The sequence below is a fragment of the Dendroctonus ponderosae genome, unplaced genomic scaffold (genome assembly GCF_020466585.1).
Source record: "Dendroctonus ponderosae isolate FM_Combo_2020 unplaced genomic scaffold, Dpon_F_20191213v2 Dpon_F_20191213_7, whole genome shotgun sequence".
NCBI classification, from domain to species: Eukaryota; Metazoa; Arthropoda; class Insecta; order Coleoptera; family Curculionidae; genus Dendroctonus; species Dendroctonus ponderosae.
In genome coordinates, this window is record NW_026018916.1 from 5,592,912 (window position 1) to 5,614,398 (window position 21,487).

At 36.1% G+C, this 21,487-nt stretch overlaps 1 protein-coding gene across 5 annotated transcripts in view; it reads right to left on the reverse strand.

Moving 5' to 3' along the window:
- Window positions 1-21,487, reverse strand: part of LOC109539775 (transcription factor collier) — a 52,377-nt gene that overhangs the window by 26,700 nt on the left and 4,190 nt on the right. For all 5 annotated transcript variants that reach the window (XM_048668455.1, XM_048668454.1, XM_048668453.1 and 2 more), the window contains exons 3-7: window positions 19,352-19,505; window positions 15,584-15,647; window positions 12,126-12,181; window positions 4,514-4,587; window positions 3,431-3,499 (exon numbers count right to left, since the gene is read on the reverse strand). In XM_048668455.1, coding sequence (XP_048524412.1) covers window positions 3,431-3,499; window positions 4,514-4,587; window positions 12,126-12,181; window positions 15,584-15,647; window positions 19,352-19,505 — 417 coding nt within the window. The remainder of the gene's footprint in view (window positions 1-3,430; window positions 3,500-4,513; window positions 4,588-12,125; window positions 12,182-15,583; window positions 15,648-19,351; window positions 19,506-21,487) is intronic.

Below are 21,487 nucleotides of genomic sequence, written 5' to 3' on the forward strand. Positions count from 1 at the left end.
AATAATTCGTTCTTATTGCGAAATAGGAGCACTATTTATCAATCTGTAATAAAAGACGTGAGAAAATTCTGTCTTTTTTAAAGACAAAAATTTTTAAGGCGAAATGCCCAAAAAGAAGTTTGTAAGAAAATGAATCTGCCTCAACAATATAGAACTTATTAAAACGCATGTTTTTATATTTTATTAACTATTATTACAGAGGAAAAATGGGATGAGTATTCAAATGAAAATGAATGTTTTACATGCCCCTCTTCTAACACTTTTTAATGGATATTATAGAAATTGCCCAGAAAAAAAAAATGTTTTAGCTTGAAGAATTTAAGTGACCAAATTTACCCAAACTAACACTTCACAACCCGCTCCTGGTTTTAATCGGTATTGGTGATGACAATGAGCGAATGAGCACATAATTCATGCGGAAGCGGTGACACGAACGACGTGTGACATTTGTGTGCAATCAAGGCCCAAATAACTCATTCACGATCAGTCCGATGATGAAGACTCGTAAACGGACCCATTCGTCATGTTTCCCCGTGTATTTACACCAAACGTGTCCGATATTTATAAATTTTTCATATTTGTCACATTTCCTCTTTAAAGAGTTTTCAATGTTTGTTGATTACCTTATTATTTACAATGTCAGCAAATGATCCAAATGAGAGTCGCACTTCTTAGATTTTTCTTGATTCCCTTCAAAGAGTTTAGGCATGGATGGATTAGATGAGAGGGCGCCAACTTATACATAACTTCTTCATTCCTCTTTTCACATCCTCATTAGCCTCTTCAACAGACTTTGAAATCTCCTACAGCTGTGAAACCGTGTCTCCGAAATCAGTTGCATTAATTTATTGTCTGGTATTCAGTTTGCTCTTTCAGGAAATTAATTTACTGAACCCCCGGATGGTAAATCGGATATAGACACTGTTAAGGGTGACAAGAAATGGACCGTTTTACCCCTTGTAAAGGAGGGTGGACAAAGTGTATTGATATGTCACCGTGCTCAATTGGGTGATAGTAATTTCCTGCTTCAGCCTTCTCTATCCGATTAGAACTCTAGCAGCCTTAGGATGGTCAATTTGCTTTTTAGAACGCTTTAATCCATCTGCACCGATCCAGACTTTCTCCATTTAGGCGTCTAGCAATAATTAGCTAAACCAGTTACACTGTGACTGATAAAACGTTTCGAATTGGTAATCAGCAACTTGACACCACAACCATAACCGTCATCACGTCCATATTATTAACGATAATCACTCTTAAGCCGTCGTCAATTAGCCTGACCAACAGGCCTCCTATTTATGTTATTATAAAATTTAACTACCCGTTTACACGTAATTTATACATTTAATTGTTTTTATGGATACGCAGATATCCGTATCCACTTTGCCAGATCATTTTACTGGAATCGTTAATTGTAAAATTACTGCGACTTTTATGGGTTCTTATCTTGAGAGGATTGATATGCTAACGGATTTGTTCCCAAGAGCGACTTAACATCATGCAGCAGACTTCCCGATTGGGAAATTTGTTGAAAATTCCTCCTCCTCCCCTTCAACAAAAAAAATAACAAAACAGACGAATTTAATCGAGCAGAACATACAAAATGCTCGATCTACCCCTCGGACCATATGCTGCCAAACAGATTAAGCATGCATCTCGAAAATTGATTAGATTAATGGGTTTAGTACAGCATTGCTATGCTGGTCACGAAGTCTGCTTCTTTCTTGGCCTAACTGCACGTAATCATTCTTATTTGCAAATTACTCGATGGAGTTTAATCAGTTAATGTAGCTGAGGCCGACGTTCTAAGAGGGACGTATTTGAATACAGACATGCTTCACTAAACGATAACTATTTGAAGGGAGGCGTGCCAGGTATATTGTTTGAGTCAGCAAAAGAAAAGTTTAGAAGAAGAAAAATCTAACATCCAAATTGACTCAAAGTCTTAGTGGATACGAGAAGCAATTACAATAGTGAATTGAACGATAAATATGTTAACAACGCTCTGCTTTGCAATAAGTTCCAGAAACGAGCAAACAGGAAATTCCTAGATCGGAGAGTGGATCAAATTCTTTACTGGATATATCGCATGCGATTCCCATGTAAAAGTGTTGTACAATCTGCTTTTTGCCAGACACCAGTACGTTCGAAAATACAAGAAAATGCAAATAAGTCAATAAAACTTTCGGTTAATGTTTGTTCACATTTTTTTAATTTAGAAACAAACTGCCTTAATTTATTTTCTTTTTCTTAAAGTATTAAAAAACCATTCTTGGTAGCTGAATTTTCAAATACAGTGCAGTTAAATTGAACTGTTTATAGATTAAATGAAAACTTGTGGAGAAAAAATGTAGGTTTTAGATGGATGTTTGGAAAACACTCAAAAATCTATGAAAACTTACGAACTTATTCTCTTAACGAATTTATTTTTATTTCGTACACAATACTAATTATGTACATTTTGTTCAAACTTAAGCCATTTATGTGTTGCAGTTTGCATCTTACAAAGTTTTAAAGAGAAGGTAGCATTGCAAAAATTGCACTTTTTAGACAAAAAATTTGAAATTATTTTAAAAATCAGCGAACATTATGCATTTGCTATTATTTCTTATCCACTACATCTGAACTTTCTTATATATAATTTTCCAAATTTCAGTTATTTATGTGCAGTAGGTAGCAATTTATGCAAAGGCAAACAGGGATTATGGAAAATCTAGGGTTTTAAAGGAACTTTGGAAAATATTCAAATATCAGTGAAAACGTCGAATTTAACTAGTAGTGCGTTAAAGCCTATCTTTTCCACATTTCAGCCGTCGTAGTTTGCAACTTTTGCAAGTTTAATATCAACCGCGGTCAACAAAATTGCAATTTTTGACAAAAACCCATCCAGAACTAGCTAGAAGCTAAATCAAAATCAGCCATCTTCACCTCCATATTAAGCCAGAAAACTGCTATAACGACCACGTAGTTTCACACATTTTTTCTCGCTCCAACAGTAGAATTTTGTGCCCAATAAAAAAAATTGTTGTACAATTTGTGAACGTAGCTGGAGTATCGCATGGCCAAGTCCATTGCAATTTCTTCTTCGTTCAGTGTGTGCTTTGCTGATAGCAACGGAGGGACGTCAGAGGAAAGGGGCAGCTCAGGGGGATACAAAATGGCGTCCCTGGGGATAGGGTGGAATAGACTGAGGGGAGCGAACGTCTTATGGAGGGTCGCGAACGAGATGGATATTTCGGTTGCGTAGCATGGGGGGAACTGGAGGTGCATCGTATTTGATTTCCGAGTGATGGCAGGAAATGAAGAGTGCGACGAAACCGGACACTAAAGGCAACTTTTTCCCGGAAGTGTTTAGCGCTTGCAAGCACCAAAACTCATGCCGTTCTCAGGTAAAGTAAGGAACCAAGCCGAAAATTAAAAGTGATCTTACCTGTCAATTATCACAGGATCTGAGGGCGTTTCGTTGCGATTGCCGCAGCTCTTCTTGTCGCAACATCGGCTGAAATCAACATACCATTTTTAGTCAATAATAGATACAATTTACATTTCAATGTACATGAAACAGTGAGTTTTTCGTCGAAAATATCATTTTTATAATCATAAAAGCTAGAAACATGTTTCCGTGAAAATCTATAGGCACAGGACGAAAACTTGGAAAAAAGGAAATAAATATACCTCATTTAAAGTAAGGGCACCGTGAGATATTTAGGGTAGAAGATTGGACGGTCCCAACAAAACTAGGGTGGATTAGACCGGGCTTATTGGAATAAATATTTAAATAGCTTTGTTGAATTTAAAGCAACTTTGGGGAGTGGGCATGGAATGGAACTTTTTGTTCTAGGCCAAGACTTGGCGAGTGAAAATGTAAAATGTCCGGTAGTCAGTCAGTAAAAACAGAATGTAGTTATGAAAGTGTTTAACGTTCTAAACAGCTTTTCGATATTTAGGAGCCAGACTAAGGATAAAGCAGGATCGAATTTGCAAGCGGCAAAAATTGAGCAGAAAAAGGCTTAATCTTATTCGGGAGCTAACCCGATCAAAACCCAATTTGCAGAGATGCAAAAGGAGCGGCTTTATTTTATCTCGCGCGTATGCGGCGCTCAAGTTAAGAGGCATAAAACAATTTGTCAAAACCTTCCCGCGCTTAGTTTGTTTACAAGAAAATGAAGTGCCGGAATATTTCCCTCGGCGCGGCAACACGCTTCTATTTAGCAGTTCTAGCGAGTGAAAAATTTCCATCTAAAATCCAGAGAAAAACTCGGTTCATTCTCCAATCAGTTCAATTTGAACAATACAGGTTTTTTCGCTTACCGCTAGCTATCGATTGGGACAGTAAGAATAAGAAAATTTTGAAATTTATCACAAAATGATAATATTTATTTCATTTTAGTTAGCTATTTTGCAGAAACTTAGCTTAACAATAAACAGCTAGAAATTTGGGATAAGCAATAAGGAAAAAATCACTGAACAACTGACAACTGACTGCAAAAACTCACAGAACAAACTGACTCACCTGCACATAATTTCGTGGGTAAGCAGAACTCGGCACATTTCCGGGTTCTTGTCTTGGCCCTCGTAGATGATTGCCTGAAACAATCAAGGAAAGACTTTCTAATGATTTCAAATAATATAGGAGAAACTGAAAATACTAAGCATGTGTAAATTGGCAGTAATTGTTTAGTGGCAGTTTATAAAATATGGAATAAATTCCATTAAAATTCGGGGAGCATTTAAAAAAACATATTTTTGTAAAATTGAATGAAATATTTATAATCATTTTTTTGAAAAAAAAATATTGGATATGTATTACGTAGCTTATAAATTCGTATTTATTGCGAAGAAAGTTTGGTTCCACTAACAGGGAGTTTCCATATCGAGATATTCCAATCAAGTTAAAATTGTCAAGTGAGGTTCTCCAGTGTTTTTTTGCGATTTATGAATGCAACGTTTAATTTCGAGTATTTTTCATAACACTTTTATGAAACATTTAATTAAGTAAATAATTGTTGGTTTTCAGTATTTTAGATCATAGATAAGTTCTACTCGTATATGGTTGAGGCGAATTCATGTTTTCAACACCACGATTATGGGTATTTTGCAACAACATTTTTCTCTTTTGAAAAAGCAGAATTTTCTCACGTCTTCTATTGCACATTGATGAGAAAAGTGTTCCATTTCACAACAAAGAGCGAATTCAATTATATTCGATTTGAAATCAAATGTTGCACAAACGAAACGATGAGATCAATTCTTATTAGATTACATGTGATGGGCGAACCTAAAAAAATCAACTTTGCTTTTAAAGCAAACGTTAAAGACTCAAAAACTCGTGTTTTATTCAAATTTGTCAACATTCTCTAGTTGGTGAGTAACAAATAATGTCTTTCCGACGTTTTGCCAGCGCGAACGGCTTACATCCTCAGAGTTGTTTCGCTCGAAAGCCATTAGACGGAGAACTAGAAACATTTCTGAGGATGTCCGCTACGCGCGGTAGCAAAACGTCGGAAAACATGAATTTCCACGAGATTCTAAAAATCTTCAATCGTCGTCTTGCTGTCAAAAGTGTGCACTTTTAATTGCATTCAATTTTAATTTGCGTTTTATCGTTACTATGAATCCGATATAAATAAAACTCGAAATTAACAATTCAAAGCTGCTAAAGTACCCGTAACAAAATTAATGCAATTAAAGCTGACATCAAAATGGATATTTATAATAATTCATAATTGAAATTATTTGCATTCAGTTTGCAAATATCGATGCATTAAAATATATTATTGAATATTCAATCGAAAATTATATTCGCAAATTAATTTTATGTATATTATTTGGCATCAGCAGCCAATAAAATAAAACGAAAAGGGAGTAAATGTCAGTTAAATATATCGTCCGCAAAAAACGGAAATAATCACCCTATATAAACGCAATATTTGTTCTCCTTTTCTAGCGTTAATTATTGGTATGTCTAGAATGGCCATTTACTAATTAAAAAAAAAGGAAGATGGATATCTGGCGTAAACATGCAAAGATGCATGTGTTGACTTAGTGTCTTTTGTATCTACTGCTTTGCTGGTTAAAGTAATTATTAGCTCACGATGTACAAGCGAAACTATTTGTGTTTCTAGTTTTTCCCAATTGGCGTGCCATGCAAAGAAAACTGATCGATTATCTTGATGGAAATTCATAGTTTTGGTCGAAACAGAGTTAAGGTAAGTCAAGCGTCCTCCTATCAACCACAAGCTTGCTACTAACTATCGGCCCCAACTGTAAGCATAATTAGCCCCTAGGCGGAGAAATCCCTTTTTATCTGGGGGATTTGGTGCCCTAAGTCACAGACATACAGGCGGATTATTCAACTTAGCTTTAGAACAGTTGATAGATTTTTGTTTAATTGAATATGTAGGACGCGTCCCTCTGTTTTGGTGGGATTTTGAAGGATTACCGGCCGGTGTAAGCAGAAGAGCAACATGTGTTGCTCTTGGAATTACACTGTATGCTGCGGCTAAATAATTCAGGACGAATACGTTTATAATTTGCTTTTGCAAAGTAAAATTTTTGGGAATTTTGGCCTCAAAATCGATCAGTTCTTCAAACGAATCAATCCTCATAGGGCTGGCAAGTAAAAGTCTTATCAAAATTACCGAAAGTTTTATAAGAGACGGAGCTGCGTTCAACATGTTGTGCCAACTCAAAACAATCTGTCATACACATATAAAGTCGTTCTGGCCCCCGAGTGGCACATAATCAACTTTCCGACTTTAAGCCGCAGGAAAATATCGTTTAATTCCTGCGGGGCCACTCATTTTGCCTGAAAATCACTGGGCCCCATAGGAGAGTCCTAAAGGCGTGCCTGACGACGTTCGGGGCCCCATTGGGGCCTCCGCCTACACCCAGAAGAATTGTCGGGGCATTCCCATGGGAATTTAAAGTATATTTTTTTAAACACCACCAAATATTGCTTGAGTGTTGCGGATGTTGCTAGAAAAATTGCGATGACTAAAACCAAACACAACACACAGAATTCTAGTGTGTTTAGCAGGGGCTTTTGGAATTCTCCAATTATTGGAAAATCTCCGTTTGCTTTGTACAAGGCGTGTTGAAATGCTAACCATTGAGCGAGTTTTTAAAATAGAGACTTTAAGATAAATCAAAGATACATGTTAGGATCGGTAATGAATCGATTTTTATTCAAGAAGATGAGTTGCAGAAGAACTACATTTTTAGTTTACTTTAATATATTAGTTAAAATGTCTTGATGCAATTTGTATTCAAGATTAAATGAGTCTATTAATAAAAATCGACGTGTTCATCCGACTTATTTCGAAAAAGTTAATAATAATGAATAAAAACTATAAATAATAGTAAATCTAAAATGTAGATATGAGAAAATGCCTAAAGTAGATAGTTTGGATAAAATAAGGATCGTTTATCAAGATGTGTTAGTCTCATCCACAATCGGAACCGGTTTCGAGCCTATTGGGTCACATCAACCGAGTTTAACCTGAAAATAACACTCTCGAAACCTGGACTTGTGTACGGGGTGACCCAATGATAGCATCAAGTAAGTTTACGCTTAACCGGTATTATTTATTTCAAAAGTTTCATCGCCATATTTTAAAAGAACTAATGTTAAAAATATTTTCAATCAACTCAAAAGTTGCAGCTCAAAATACAACTTTCTTTAAATGAAATTCCCTAATTTTTACTTTTGAATTTTTACGCAAATTTCTGTACTGTGTACTCTGTAAAGGAAATATTCTTTATTGCCACGGAAAAATTCACAAATTTTATGGACAAAGCGAGTCAAAAAACAACAAAATAGTGAATTTTTTTTTTAAATATATAATAAAACTTAAGCTTAAGAGTGCTATTTTCAGGCTAAACCCAGCTGGGGCGAGCGAATAGTTTTGATCCTGCACATAAGGCTGCCTGATACCAGAACGGCTCGAAAAATGTACCTTCTAATAACAAAAACGTTTGACTACTCTCAGCCCCATTTTATCTTCATAGATCATTTTAATAACACCGAAAAATTAATTAATCAATCCAAAGTTTTGTGGGCTCCTTTAAACGTCTCAAATTTACAGTGAAAAGCTGAGTAAAATAAGTAGTTCCTGATGAAATCATGCAAACAAGAAGCGATTGCTGTTCCAAACTTGTCCGGTTCTTATAAAGTGAGAATTACTAAACCTGAAGTTTCCCATTCATCATAAAGTTTTCACAACAGATTACGTCAGACATACCGGGCGATGCGTCTCGTTAAATTCGCATTAAAAAGTAAAATTTCATATCGAGTTTAAAAGTTAGAGGGCGTATAATGTTAATCTAATAGAGCCCTCGGGAAATATCCACCACGTACACAGATTGATGGCAACAACGTTTTACAATTTTCTGAAAATACATTCTATCTTTTTTTTTTGGTTTTTGACATTTGTTAGATGTCGTCACTAGAAAACGGAATAAGCCTTTTAAACTTACCAAAACTGGAGCAGCGAGAATTAAATTCTCCTGGATGATTGACTAAAATTAAATTTAAGAAGTTAAGCGGCGAAATTCTCCCCTTTGGCGTCGAGACGCGGGCGCCGCGTCAGCAAATTTGCGCGAAACTGATTTTGTTAGAGGCAATTTTTAACAACCGACGAACAAATTGATCTCTGTTCGCTAATAAATTCATGCATTATTTCAGAAAAGTTAGCAATTTACTGAGCTAATATTTGTAATAATCAGAACCGAACAGAGGAAAGTAATTTTGGGGAAGAATAGGGATACAAAGATTTTTAGGGACGAACAAAAGTGCTAAAGGGTCGCAAATATGATGGGCCCGATTATCGCGCCACGTGATCGCCACGTGGCTTAACAATGAAGGAAACAGTAGCGCCCACGTAGTTTCCTTATCGGAAACTGACTTAGCCGATCTACAAACATTGTTTTGTATGGAACTACATTTACATGATCATTAGACGGGACGTATATCCTGAAATATGATTACAATTTGAGAGGGTTTGCCGGATTACTCTGGGCAGGGCTCAAGATGGATCTAATCGGAAAAAAATCTACAAGAAACAGAACAATTCAAATTCTCCTCAAAACTCATTAAGTTAACGATATCGTCCAAATGAAATTAGATAAAATTATTTTAATAGCCTAATCTGCTCGCGTGTTCTATTACGCCTAATTTTTGCAAATTTATGCCATAATTACTGCCCTTAAACAGAGTATCTTCGCACCGAATTGTAAGGGCGTATTGCCCTTAAAATGTTTTCATATCTTGTCATGGGCCCACTAAAACCGCAGGCCGGAAATTACTAAATAGAATTAATCTACTAAAACAGCAGGCATTATATGGAACCAATAAGTAGAACTGAAGGATATTGATTTTTTTTTCTGAGGTGGACTTCAATTTTTAAGTGAAAAATTGAAAAAACAAGTCATTAAACCTGCAAAACTGTTGATGACTAATCGACTTTACTTAAAGAAGCTAAACTGCTAGTCAAATAGCAATTTCATATATATATTTTTAATTTCCAGATGCAATGCGAATTTTGTTTCCTCCAAATATATTTGTCGTTCAGGGGGTGAATTTTGTAACGCTTGTCTAAAGATCTTCTGCAGTTTGTGTTTACCTGAAGAAGGAGTACATGAGGCACATTATTTGGACTAGTTCTTCTTCATATTCATGAAGATTTCCTGTTAAAATTATATCGAAGGGAAAGTGCTTAAATATTTTGCAAAGTCCAACTAGGTTTCCAAGAGATTTTGTCATATTTTTACAACAACAGCCAAATCACATTTTTTAACAACAAAAGTTTGTATTTTTAAACATGGCTTACCACAAACGAGATTTGAATGATGGATGACTTTCTTGGGGATTCGATCTGGGCAGTGGTGAAGAAGAAAAAGAAAAACCTTTTTGCTACCTAGCTTACGGCGACTGTTAAAAACGTTAGTTCGACTAAAAAAGTCTTTCTTTTTCTTCTTTACCACTGCCCAGATCGAATCACCAAGAAAATCAACTATCTTTCAATTATTCGACATCGGTCAAGAAACTGGAACTGGAACAAAAGAGATTGTGCAAAAAGAGATTTTTCATTGCAAACTAAGTTTGATCGATTTTGGCAAAAACTGCGATTTCCAGCTGACCTTTTGAATTAGATTTTGCATCAAAATTATTAGTTTAAAGTTTTCTTTGGTAAGACATTAACAGCAAACATCGATGTTTAAATCCAAAAAAGCGCTTCCAGTTGAACCAGAAAAAGTATATTAATTTTCAATTTTCCAATTTCAGAGTTTTTCCTATTCTCTATCGAATTTTGACATTTCAATCTAAAAACGATTCCGAAGATTTGTGTGCAGTTTTCTTAATAAAAGCACCATTTTTCAAACTCTCATCATTAGAGTCTTTAAAAAGCGGCTGTTAATTTTGCAACTTCTGTCAAATAGCCTACTCTGGATACGTTTCCGGCCTGTTAAGCCTGTAGAAGGCCCGTGCCAGTCTCCCGTATCCTCTGGAGACCATCGATATACTTTTATGAATATGCACAAGCGCCTGGAACAAATTAATTTAAATACGCCCAGAGAGATAGCCCGAATGGCATTACGGCTGCTTCTGCTGGACAAGGACGTCCAACATCCCATGATAAGAATGCTAATTCCCTCGGGAATTTTTTGCCCTATCTTTTCGCATTTTTTTGTTAATATCCCGCATTGAAGATGAAAAACAATGAAGCTAACACGAATTTACCAGAAATAAAATCTTACAAAATCCATAGCACTGGATAAATGTTTGTATCTAGAATTTCGATATGGTTTGCACTAATTAAACATTTTGTAATTAGTAGGCTGAAATGTGAGTTTTCAAAGCTCTCCAGAGCACAGTTTCACTGTTAACATGTGGTTAAATTGATCCTAATGTGACAGAAGGGATAAATAAAGTGTTGGGCGCAGGCAAGATTATACTGGCGACATTGTGTAATAAAATTTCTCAATATTTCAGACACTTCCAACAAAACATGCTAAATTATTGACTAAAATAACATGTTTTTTAAGTATAGTTCTATTTCATTAATGATTCATTTCACTCGTTTTTATTTAAATTTTCGCTAGCCATCATGCCATTTCTCCAAAAGTGACGCGTACAAATTGCATTGAGTTTCACTAAAACTAGCTCATCAATATTTAAATTTTATTTACAATAATTTAACATGTTCGGCCCTGTTCTGCAAAAAAAATAATGTCATATCGATTATGCCATGCATTTTTTATCTAACATAATAATGATACAATTTTTCATTATTTATTACCCTTTGTTTTGATTCCTTTCGTTACTAGATGCACAATTAAAATACTGAGATTCTTTGAAGAGTCTCTGGGAAACAAAGCACTCTACTACAATAAATTGCAAAAAGTGAGTATTTGTTTGAATTTAAGCGCAAATCGCCCGACAACAAACAAATTTAATAAAAAAATATAATTTTTCCGACCCTGCGGTAAACAGGACTCTTTGTCTTAATTTCCTCCCTTGGTGAAACAACAATTGCCACTAATCTTGTTAAGCTTTCTCCTCAGTCTTGTTCCTGCTTTTAATCTTATTAGCACTACATGTCTAGGAATGTTTAGATACCCTGCGGCCGAAATAAAAGACTCGACGTACTTAAACATGAACGATTTATTAAGGGAATGATGCCAATGCGAAATGGAAAATTTCTGAAAATGTATCGACTTAAACTTTGATGTAAATTAGGAAAATTTGATGTTCTTCAGTCGACTTTTTAGGTCTTCAAAGTCTTTTCAAATAACCGATTTTTTGGAAAAATAAATTCTTTCAATGTTACGGCGTTTTCGTATCAACTCAGTACCAATGACGCGTTTTTTTGAGTCGTCTAAAAATAATTTAACGCCAGACAAAAGCCCATACAAAAGTGCGATTAATTAAGTGGCGAAAAATGAGTGCAAACTAGAATGAGCACAAATCTGCAACGGTAACTTATTAGCAGCTTGAGTGATACTTAAACTCCTGATCTGTTTTTTTAGAAAAAATTTTCTATGGGAAAAAATAAAGACTTATCCATACACCGGGCAAAAACTCCCTTCGTTCTCAACCCCATTTAACCAACTTAGAAACTCACCTGCTTCGTAACGGAGTCGATAAGCCTGACGTAGATATCCTGCTCCTGTCTGAGTCCTGCGACAAAACAAAAGCAATGTTAGTTATCCTGCAAGGCGGCATAAGACAAGCTTAGGGTGTTTATGCTGTGGTTTTAAAATAATCGGGTAAAAACTACCGAAAAAGACGAGCAAAAATTCGCTTCCATCTATGCAAACCAAGCCAATTTCGGCATTGTCTTTGCGAGTTCAACCAATATCTCTAAAGTCCAAGAGCTTAAGACGAAATCGTCGGTTTCAGAAATAATTTGCGGTCATTGAAGTCAGTTTCCTTCACGGCGGCGGTTTAGCAAGACCGATTTGGTAGCGGAATTAACTGGACAACAACGTTCGGACAGATTTACCGTCCAGGAAACTAACAGAAATGTACACTGTGGTGGCCTGCATCGGATACCGAATTATCAAGCTACTAAATCTACATGCTGGGGTTTCGAATTTACGCTTTAAAACTTTAAGAGACTACGAAAGCAGAAATGCGTTGTTTATTGCAATTTTTTACATATATTCAGTAGTTTAGCGCTAAAAACATATTTCAACCACATCCTGTGACCGTACTGATGCGGGCCTGAAGAAACCGAAAGACTCTTGCCCTTTAAGGATCGCATCATTGAATATTCCGAAACCGAGATTTTTAATTACTCGTCCACTAAATTAAGCCGAATTCTTGCCGACCTGATTGACCACAAACTCCAATTAAACGTCGAAGTGACCGGTAGATTCCCATTTGGGATTCAACAGGCGTTTGCTGGTTCTTATGCGTTTCCTTATACGCAATCTCAACAAATAGCCGCTTTTGTCAAGTGTAAATAAGAGTTTTTTGCCGGTCGACTCGAGCTGGTATTGTCAACGGTAATTGTAACTATAGTTCATGAATTGAGGCCTTCAACAGCTGCAGCAATAAAATGTTAATGGATGATGACGTGCTAGTTAACCATTCGCTGCAAGTTTATGTCGGTAAAAGTAATAATATTCGGATCTTTGTAAGGTATATAAGGGTCGTAAGATTTTCGAGGCGACCCGATAGGTAATATAGACGAAACAAACCTTAAGATCGGTGCTATATCTCATTTAGAGCCGCACACCTCAGTCAGGCCCAAAGGAGCACTATCCTCGTCCTTATTTGTAATAAAATAACTCGGTGAACGCTCTCCGAGGAAGGATATGGAAGAGCGACAAAACGACAGGTCGTTCAGGTTTAAGGAGAGAATTCGCAGGACGTTTTCCTTTAAATTTCATGCAGGATTTTTCTCAAAAGCTTTAAAGTTGCCAATATTACCACAGCTACCAAAGCCAGCAAACACCAGACTGTTAAATCAATAGCAACCAAATACAAGATGCTGTTTCTATTAATTTTTAAAGGATTATCTCTTCCATTTTTCTCTTGGGTTTGCGCTTCTTTTTTCTCCTTCTGTGGTGGAAAAACTATTGTATTATAAATGTAATGCAATGCTAAATTTTGCAAAAGTTATTGTTTTAGTTTATATACATCAGAATATATTTCTTCTAGAATTATTGTTATTCTTATTATTGCTATGTTTGAAATTATATATCATCCGAATATATTGTAAATAATAATAACCGAATTTGGGCAAAATAAATGAAAATAAACATGATAAATAATCCAAATCAATTACGAAAGACCCTGCAAGAAAGTATGGAGGAACCTTGCAAAACGGCGAATGATAAAATATGGAAATATTTGAAAATTCTAACGACAAAATTCACAGAACAAATCTGTGGACTAGGCAGCAAAATACACAGTAATAAAAAACATGTATAAAGAAAGGAAAATGGTTAAGGCCTGGCAACAGTCCCAATAAATATATTTGAAAAGACAATAGGACAAAATAGATGAACGCGGTTTTTTAAGTCTACTTAAAACGTGAAGAAATACAATTTGCAGGGGAAACACAATGAACTAAAAAGACCAGAGCGTGGAAATTTCATATCGAAACAAGAAAAAGTAACAACATGTTAGCAAGAATATTTTCAAGAGCTTTTAGAAATGCAAGTGAACAGATTCTCCAATGATAAAAAAAATTAACGTACACTAAAGCACTATTACACAACAGCAGGATGAAGAAAGTAAAGAAGATACGCCTAAGTTTTCTGAGCTGGAGAAATCGTTGGATCAGGCGCTTAGAGAAAAAAATAAGGAATAGTTTATAAAACAGGAAAACAGAAACATAAACGTCTGCAAGAATTGTAAGCAAAAGATAATAATAAACTAATGATTATTTCAGTTTTTAGCTAGGAAAACATATCCGAGTCGTTAAAAACCAAGTTTATGAAATTACGATGTTAAGTTTCAGAATGAAAAAAGTGCAAAGGAGAAAAAGTTCATTTAGAACATTTTAAATTGCAGAATAAACACCGTATGTTTTCAGAAAGTGCCCGTAAATTGCACAGGGCCATTTTTCATGTACTTTTAAGATAAAAAGTCCATTAAGACATGCCTCCAGGTGTCGAGCTATAGGGTGTTAAAGGATTACCTAAAATTGTTGTTTTCCTACATTACAACACACACAAAAACTGCCCACTAAACCTAGGTACATTTTGAGATATTAAAGGTTAAAAATTTAGTTAAAGAAGTGCTGTGAGCTCTATCAAAACAATTCTTATCTCCCTGAAAGCACACTTTTAAACGTTACTTTTAAAGAGATGGGAGAGAGAATTAAAATGGGAAAGTTCTGCTTTAACTTCAACTTCCCTCAAACATTTTTTTGTGAAAGTTGCATAATATTTTAGGGTCGATTTTAGATGACTAAAAATGTTGCATGGGCACAGCGGGACTGAACTCTAACGGGCTTCGAAAAATACAAAAAATTATTGGTTGTTTGCCACGCTTCAAGGCAGAAGAAGTGTAGGGACCGAAAAGGCAGCTTCTTAAAAATGTATGCATGTAACAATTCAGGCAAACATCGCTTGAAATAGTGTTTAGGTATCCTCTAAGTCGGTTTTTTGGCCAGGTTTTCTTAGACCAGTTATTTTCAAAATAAGTAAGCATTCGCATAAGCTCGCGCTTACCAGAAAAATTGCAACTAGTTGTCCACGACCATTTAGACAGTCTCGCTCTTACCGTTTACGCAATAATGAAATCCAGCTCACATATAGTCGACCAACTCGCAAAGGCAATTAATTAATTAGTTTTACTGAATGGCTTATCAATTGTCAATTATTTCTATTGACGGCGCGTTCGTATGCCTTTTCGGCCGAGCCAGAAAAACACCATTTACACTTTGGTGCGGCTATTTGTAGTCGGACTTATAAGGAAGTCCGAGACAGTCACCGACGTAAGCGGAATTCCAAGTAAGTGATTTTTTCGTTCTTTAATTGTATTTAGTTAGAGAGTCGCGGATTCGGCGATCCCCAATCGAATTTATGCTTTTCATGCCTTCAGCTAGGCGTTCGACGCACTTACCGTTGGCGAAGAGTAATTGGAGTCTGTACTGGATGCCGTTGTTCGTTTTCTGACCATCTGCTTCCTGAAACAATAACATTTTTCTGAAAATTGCTAAAGTTTCACATATCTAGGATCAGCTGAAAAAATCATGTCAGTCTTCAAAATGTTACTGAGTCTTATGGTGGAGAGAGAATAAGGAATAACGTTTAACGATTAAGGCGTATCTTAAAAGTTCGTTACGCATCAGTCCATAGAGGTGTTTATAAACCGAAACCTAACGCTTAAGGAATAAGGCTTAATAAAGTTGCCAACTTTTAAGTTTTATCTTATGCGTTAGGCGTTATTCTAATGAGGCATGTGCAGTTTGTAAGATAGATGATATTTCAAAATCACACGTGACCGCCAAACATCGTATTTACATTTTGCTGTGAGGTTAGAAAACGAAACTATTAATCCAAAAAGAACTACCACTTCTTCAGTGGACAAATCCACTTTAATGTCCAATATTTATGTGAAATTAAGCTTTTATTGGTATGTTACCGCCATAATGTTGACATCAACAGACACAACCCTATTGTTCCTTAAGCCTATGCTTCCATTTGATTGGCTGTACATAAAATAATATTGTTCCTTATTCTGCTTTATAAACACTCCATTAGGCGTTATTTCTTAAGCGTTATTCTTATGCCTTAAGCCTTATCCTTATTCTCGTGTATAAACCCACTATTAGTTGCTCTCTTTAGGAAAGGTAACACATCGGATTTAAGATGTGGCCCTAAAGGCCTCTAGTTTTTAAATAATTATTGACTATTTGTGGGTACTTTTGATTGAATTTAGACTAAAAGTCTTTAGTTACCTCACTTATCTTACCTACTTAAACTTATCACCAAAACAAGCTCTTAAGGGCCAAAAATCTATTTGGGTGAGTTTACGTTAAAGTTATCATCCGGGAAATGCAATCCACCCATTGTTTGTTCGCCCCATAAGACTAGATAACAAAGCAAAAGATTTTCTGTCAAAATAAAATTTATACAATTTCTGGTTGTGTCGCGTTTTATACTAAACCTCCACCAATTTTTTCCTTTTCCACAATTTAATAGACTTAATCAAATTTAAAACTGCCCACTTCATATAATAAAAATCTGAAGATTCGTACGTATTTTCATGTTGACTTTGATGCAAAAATCTTTAAACTTTTTCCTCAAATTGTTATCTTAACTCCACTCGAATATTTCATCCTATCGGCAAATCTTCACCAGTTCCCTGGATCTGATTTCGTATAAATCGATGAGATCGGTTGCCGCTAGTAAGTTATCGGCAAGCCCGAAAACGCATTCGGGAACAAACAGGAATTAACAACAAAGAGTGAATAAATTTCTGTAGCCGTTTATCACCCCCGGGCTAAATACCGGTATCGATAACACCGTATAACGGGCTTTATTGTAAGATTTATTAAGATACATTGACCGTATAGATGGCGCAACTGCCTTTAGCGTAGATAATGTAGAGGAGGTTTCTACCAAGACTATCTAAAGGATCTAAGCTAGAACAGCCTGACTTTTGCCATTAGAACTACTCGATTCAAAAAACTGTAGAAAAAGTATTAGACAGTTTATTCATTTTGCGAATAATTCATTTTCCATAGAGTATTTCCTCATTAAGGCTGTAATAAGTTAAGCCGACTTCATATGGCTCCAGACCCAACCTTACCTATCCAGACACACCTCGGAACGATCCATCAAAAAGGTTATTTATTAAAAAAGAGAGTCGCTCACGTTCATTTAACGTGTTCCCACAAAGTAACGTGTTTATGTAAACAGTTTTTTTCGATTAATTTTCAAGTCCTCTACCATGTTTAGATAATGGAGAACATGGAGAGCTGATGATGGATAACGATAAGCCGCTTCCGGGGGCAATATTTCAATCGGCCTTGCGGTTTTTAATGTCCATTACATGGGGTGGTTTTACGCTTTTTTCATGGTTTGGTAGAGGAAATAGCGATAATAGTCTGGAATGAGTGGATAGTGGTCACTATCCAGTTAAAGTCATAAAGGGAATTTCTACTGGGTTTGGAGCTTAAAGCTGTAGCACCTCAGAAGGCGTGTTATTTAGCATCAAATATGCTCTAAGAAGAGAGATTTTTTATTTGCAACGTATATTTATACAATTTTGGAAAATCAATGCAACGTTTACAGCGGGAAATATCATATCAAAGTAACAATTTCCGTTTAACCATTTTCATGAAAGGCACAAGTTACGAGACGAAACCGAAACGGCGGTAATGTAGAATTTTAGCGTCTGTGGCGTCGTTTCCATGGCAGCGCCGCCACGCTTCAAAGTGTACAATAGCGAAAGTGAGAGGAATAAATACCAGATGCAGGGACGTAACAATTTGCCCAATAGTTAGTTCAGATTTGGCCACAGAAATAATCACAAATTTGCATTGTTTTTGCATCTAAAGCTCCGAAAACGTACATGGCTTGAAGTCTTCAAGTTCTTCTGTTGCTTCAGAAATGTCTCAGCAAAAGACCAGACAATACCGGATACAGACAATACAAATTTGGCAAGGATGCAACTGAAGAGGTTGAATAAAAAGTAGCAGTTTGTTTGCAAGCGGAAGTTAAAAATACTTATCTGCTGTCACTGCGGTAACATTCAAAATTTTCAGAATTGCATTAGAGAATAGAGAAACAGCTATAAAAATGATCAGTTAAATGCTCTGATTCACTCAAGCATTTAGCTCCGCCGCTGAATGTACAACGCAGGAATTCGCAGGAATGAGCGAGATACGGTACAGGAAAGTAATTGCGTTTCACGCTGGGCATTTATCATAAAAGGGCTATTTTGAATATTCACTGCAGGGAAAGTAAACCGGAAATTAAGTTTTATTGGCAGGCGTTTTGATAGGCTCCGTGAAACTTAACAATAATTGGACAATGAGCCGTTTGTTACATTTTCTCGCACTGTTACTGGATTATCAGAGTAAATAATTAACTTTCATTTGGGTTCCAAAATATACCTGGATGATCAGCGGAAAAGGGACTGGAGAAAGTAAAAATTCTGGAGCAGTTGCTAAAGCACACAAGACAAATAAGAGAAATAAAAACAGGAAAACTGTTACGAAGCAGGAAAGCAGGTGTCAGCGAATCTTTTAAAATGTATAACATCAATAAGAACCAATGGATGGAATATTGCCACATTATACGATGCTGGCGATTCTGTTCAAATAACCTCTGATTGCGATGGACCCAAGACTTCGAAGACTTAATCTCTGAAGTGAAAATCCCTTCAAAAGGAGGTACCAAGTCAACCAGTGAACTCACCAAAGTGATAAAAATAATATTCCGTCAAAGTTGAATCCCCCAGGAGTGAAGCACCATTGCCACAATCCCAGTTAATAAGAGAGGCATGAAAACTGTCCCCTCTAATTATAGAGGAATAACCTGACTTCGTACAGGTCTAAAGCTAGTAACAAAGATCTTACTGAATAAGTGAGAACATTTTGTTGAAGCCACTAAAGAACAATATGAATTTAGAAGAAACTGATCAACAGTGCGCTGTTCATTGTCCGGCAGGTCTGGAGCCAAACAACTGTTCCTTGCTTCCTTGATTTAAAAATCTTATTTTAAACAAAAATTCCAGTTAAAAACCAGACTAATGATGAAAAACTGCTTGGTCTGAGACCTCAACAGAGCGACAAAATTAATGTTGAATCGCCCTGTAAAAGCTGGTGGCTTGAATTCGCTGAATCATCTTTCAAAGGTGAGTAACGGTCGAACTTTTTACCTGGTCTTTTTCGATGAATCCGATGAATGCGGTCCGTTCAATTTCGATGGGTTGCCCCGCCCTATCGTAGAGCGCTATCACAAAATGGAAGAAGTTGGATTTTCTTAAATTGGACGGCGGCTGTTTTTCGAAATGGGCCCTTCCAACAGTCGACCTGAAACAGAGCAACACTTATGTCTTTTGTTATTCTTTTTGCTCGCGCTTTCAGTTGATTTTTCGTTGGTTAATACTGGCATGACAGATAGCGGTGAGGCGTTAATGGGTTTTTAATATACCGCATCGTTTACGGAGCGCCTCCACGCGCGATATGCATAAATAAGCATAAAAAGACCATTACTAAATTAGCTGGAAGACACTCCTTGGAAATAATATTAATTGTTAATTCCGTCGTGGAACGCCACTTGACGTTTTATCCGTAATTGCCGACTTATCTCATGAAATCAAGCAATCAACAAATATATTCCTCCTAATGAATCAGCCATATTAAAAGATTATGGATCGGACTGCCGGATTAAAGCTTTCAGGAATGATGATGGATAATTAAAACATTTACAATTTTTTACATCAGCATGAAACGGCTTTGACACGGTATTTTAAATATATACAATGTCTCCAATCTGAAAGGTACAGTATGACTAAAATAGAATTCAATTGAAATTAAAAACCAAAAGAGATCAAATTATTACAAAACCCACAAATCAAATAAAGACGGGAAAAACTCGGATGTTTCTCGCAGAAAGGACGGGCGTGGTTCGGAAGGTGAAGAAGATATTCTGGTTGATTTAAACAATAGTTCGAGGCGTACAAGGCATGAGACACTTCAACTTTAAATTCTGCAAACACCGGAGTGCTGAGACCACATATTTTTTTGATTTTGTTTTATTCTACATTGAGTTGTTAAATGAAAGCATTGTTTGTTGAAATTCAATAGGTATAAAAATCTTCTTTTGTTTTACTTTTTCTTAAAGTTTTACAACAATTGCCTATTTTAAGTATCTAACGAATCCATGTAATTCCAATCTAATTATTTGTCATCAAACAGTGAAAGTTATATGACAGACCATAGAGAACCAATAAAAAAAAATGTTCGAAAGAAGACAATATAAAATACATTTAAAAGTGAACAGCAACTAACACGCCTTTAAAAGGAAGAATGAAATGATTTTGTGCAAATACAGTCCGAGCATTTGCTGTCTAATTAAACCCCATTATTCCTAATTTTCCAAAAACGCCCCAATCATTTTTGCTTCCACCAGTTTTACCCTGCAATTGATCGGCTAATTTCAAGCAACCTTATAGGAAATGATCTAAAGTATAATCCATCCTAAGAAAGTTTGTTTACGTAGGTGGTCTATAACGAGTTAATTGTATTTTTTCCTCGATAGATAAGTTTAAAATAAATCAATCATACGTAGACGTTTCGTTATAGATTGAGGCGATATGGCCCTAATCAAGCTAAAACGATTGGCAAAAAAACTGCCTGACATAAACGCTATCGACAATAGCTTTGTTATCGGCGAGAAAGTCGATAATGCCCGGTGGTGGAAAAAGAGAGATTTATTGTCGGCGATTTTTTGTCGTTTTTCGTTTGTTAATTTTGGCGGTATCAGGCCCAATTGACGCTTATGGCTCGAATTTTTTTAGAACGGCAAAATTGCCAAAAACTAATTCGAGCCTACACAATAATTTCAAGGAAAATGTTGCCAGAAACTTTTTATAGGTATGTATTAATTATTTTTTAAAATTAGTTTGAACAGTTCTGAGAAAAATCCTCTGATGGTGACTTTTTGGGACATAATCTGAAGTTGTCCCATACAAGCTGACCCTTAATAGAGCTTTAAATGTCACCTAGAGCATTACGGGTCAGTGAAAAGGACAATAGCGGGAACAATAGTCGTCCCTTGCCAACCCTTTAGTAACCAGCAGCGTCCATATGGCTAAACGATAACATTTAATTGTAGCCGGTGATTTTATCTCGAATCCAGAAATTCTATAACAGCATTGTCGACTGCTCTTTTGATGCCCATATGTGTATGTGTGTAGTCGTTTGGAAGGGGGCAAATCGCGCATTGATGTACTCAGTTCTAAGCCACGTTATTGACTGTCCCTCAAATGCTATAGAAAAGCGATTTTTTG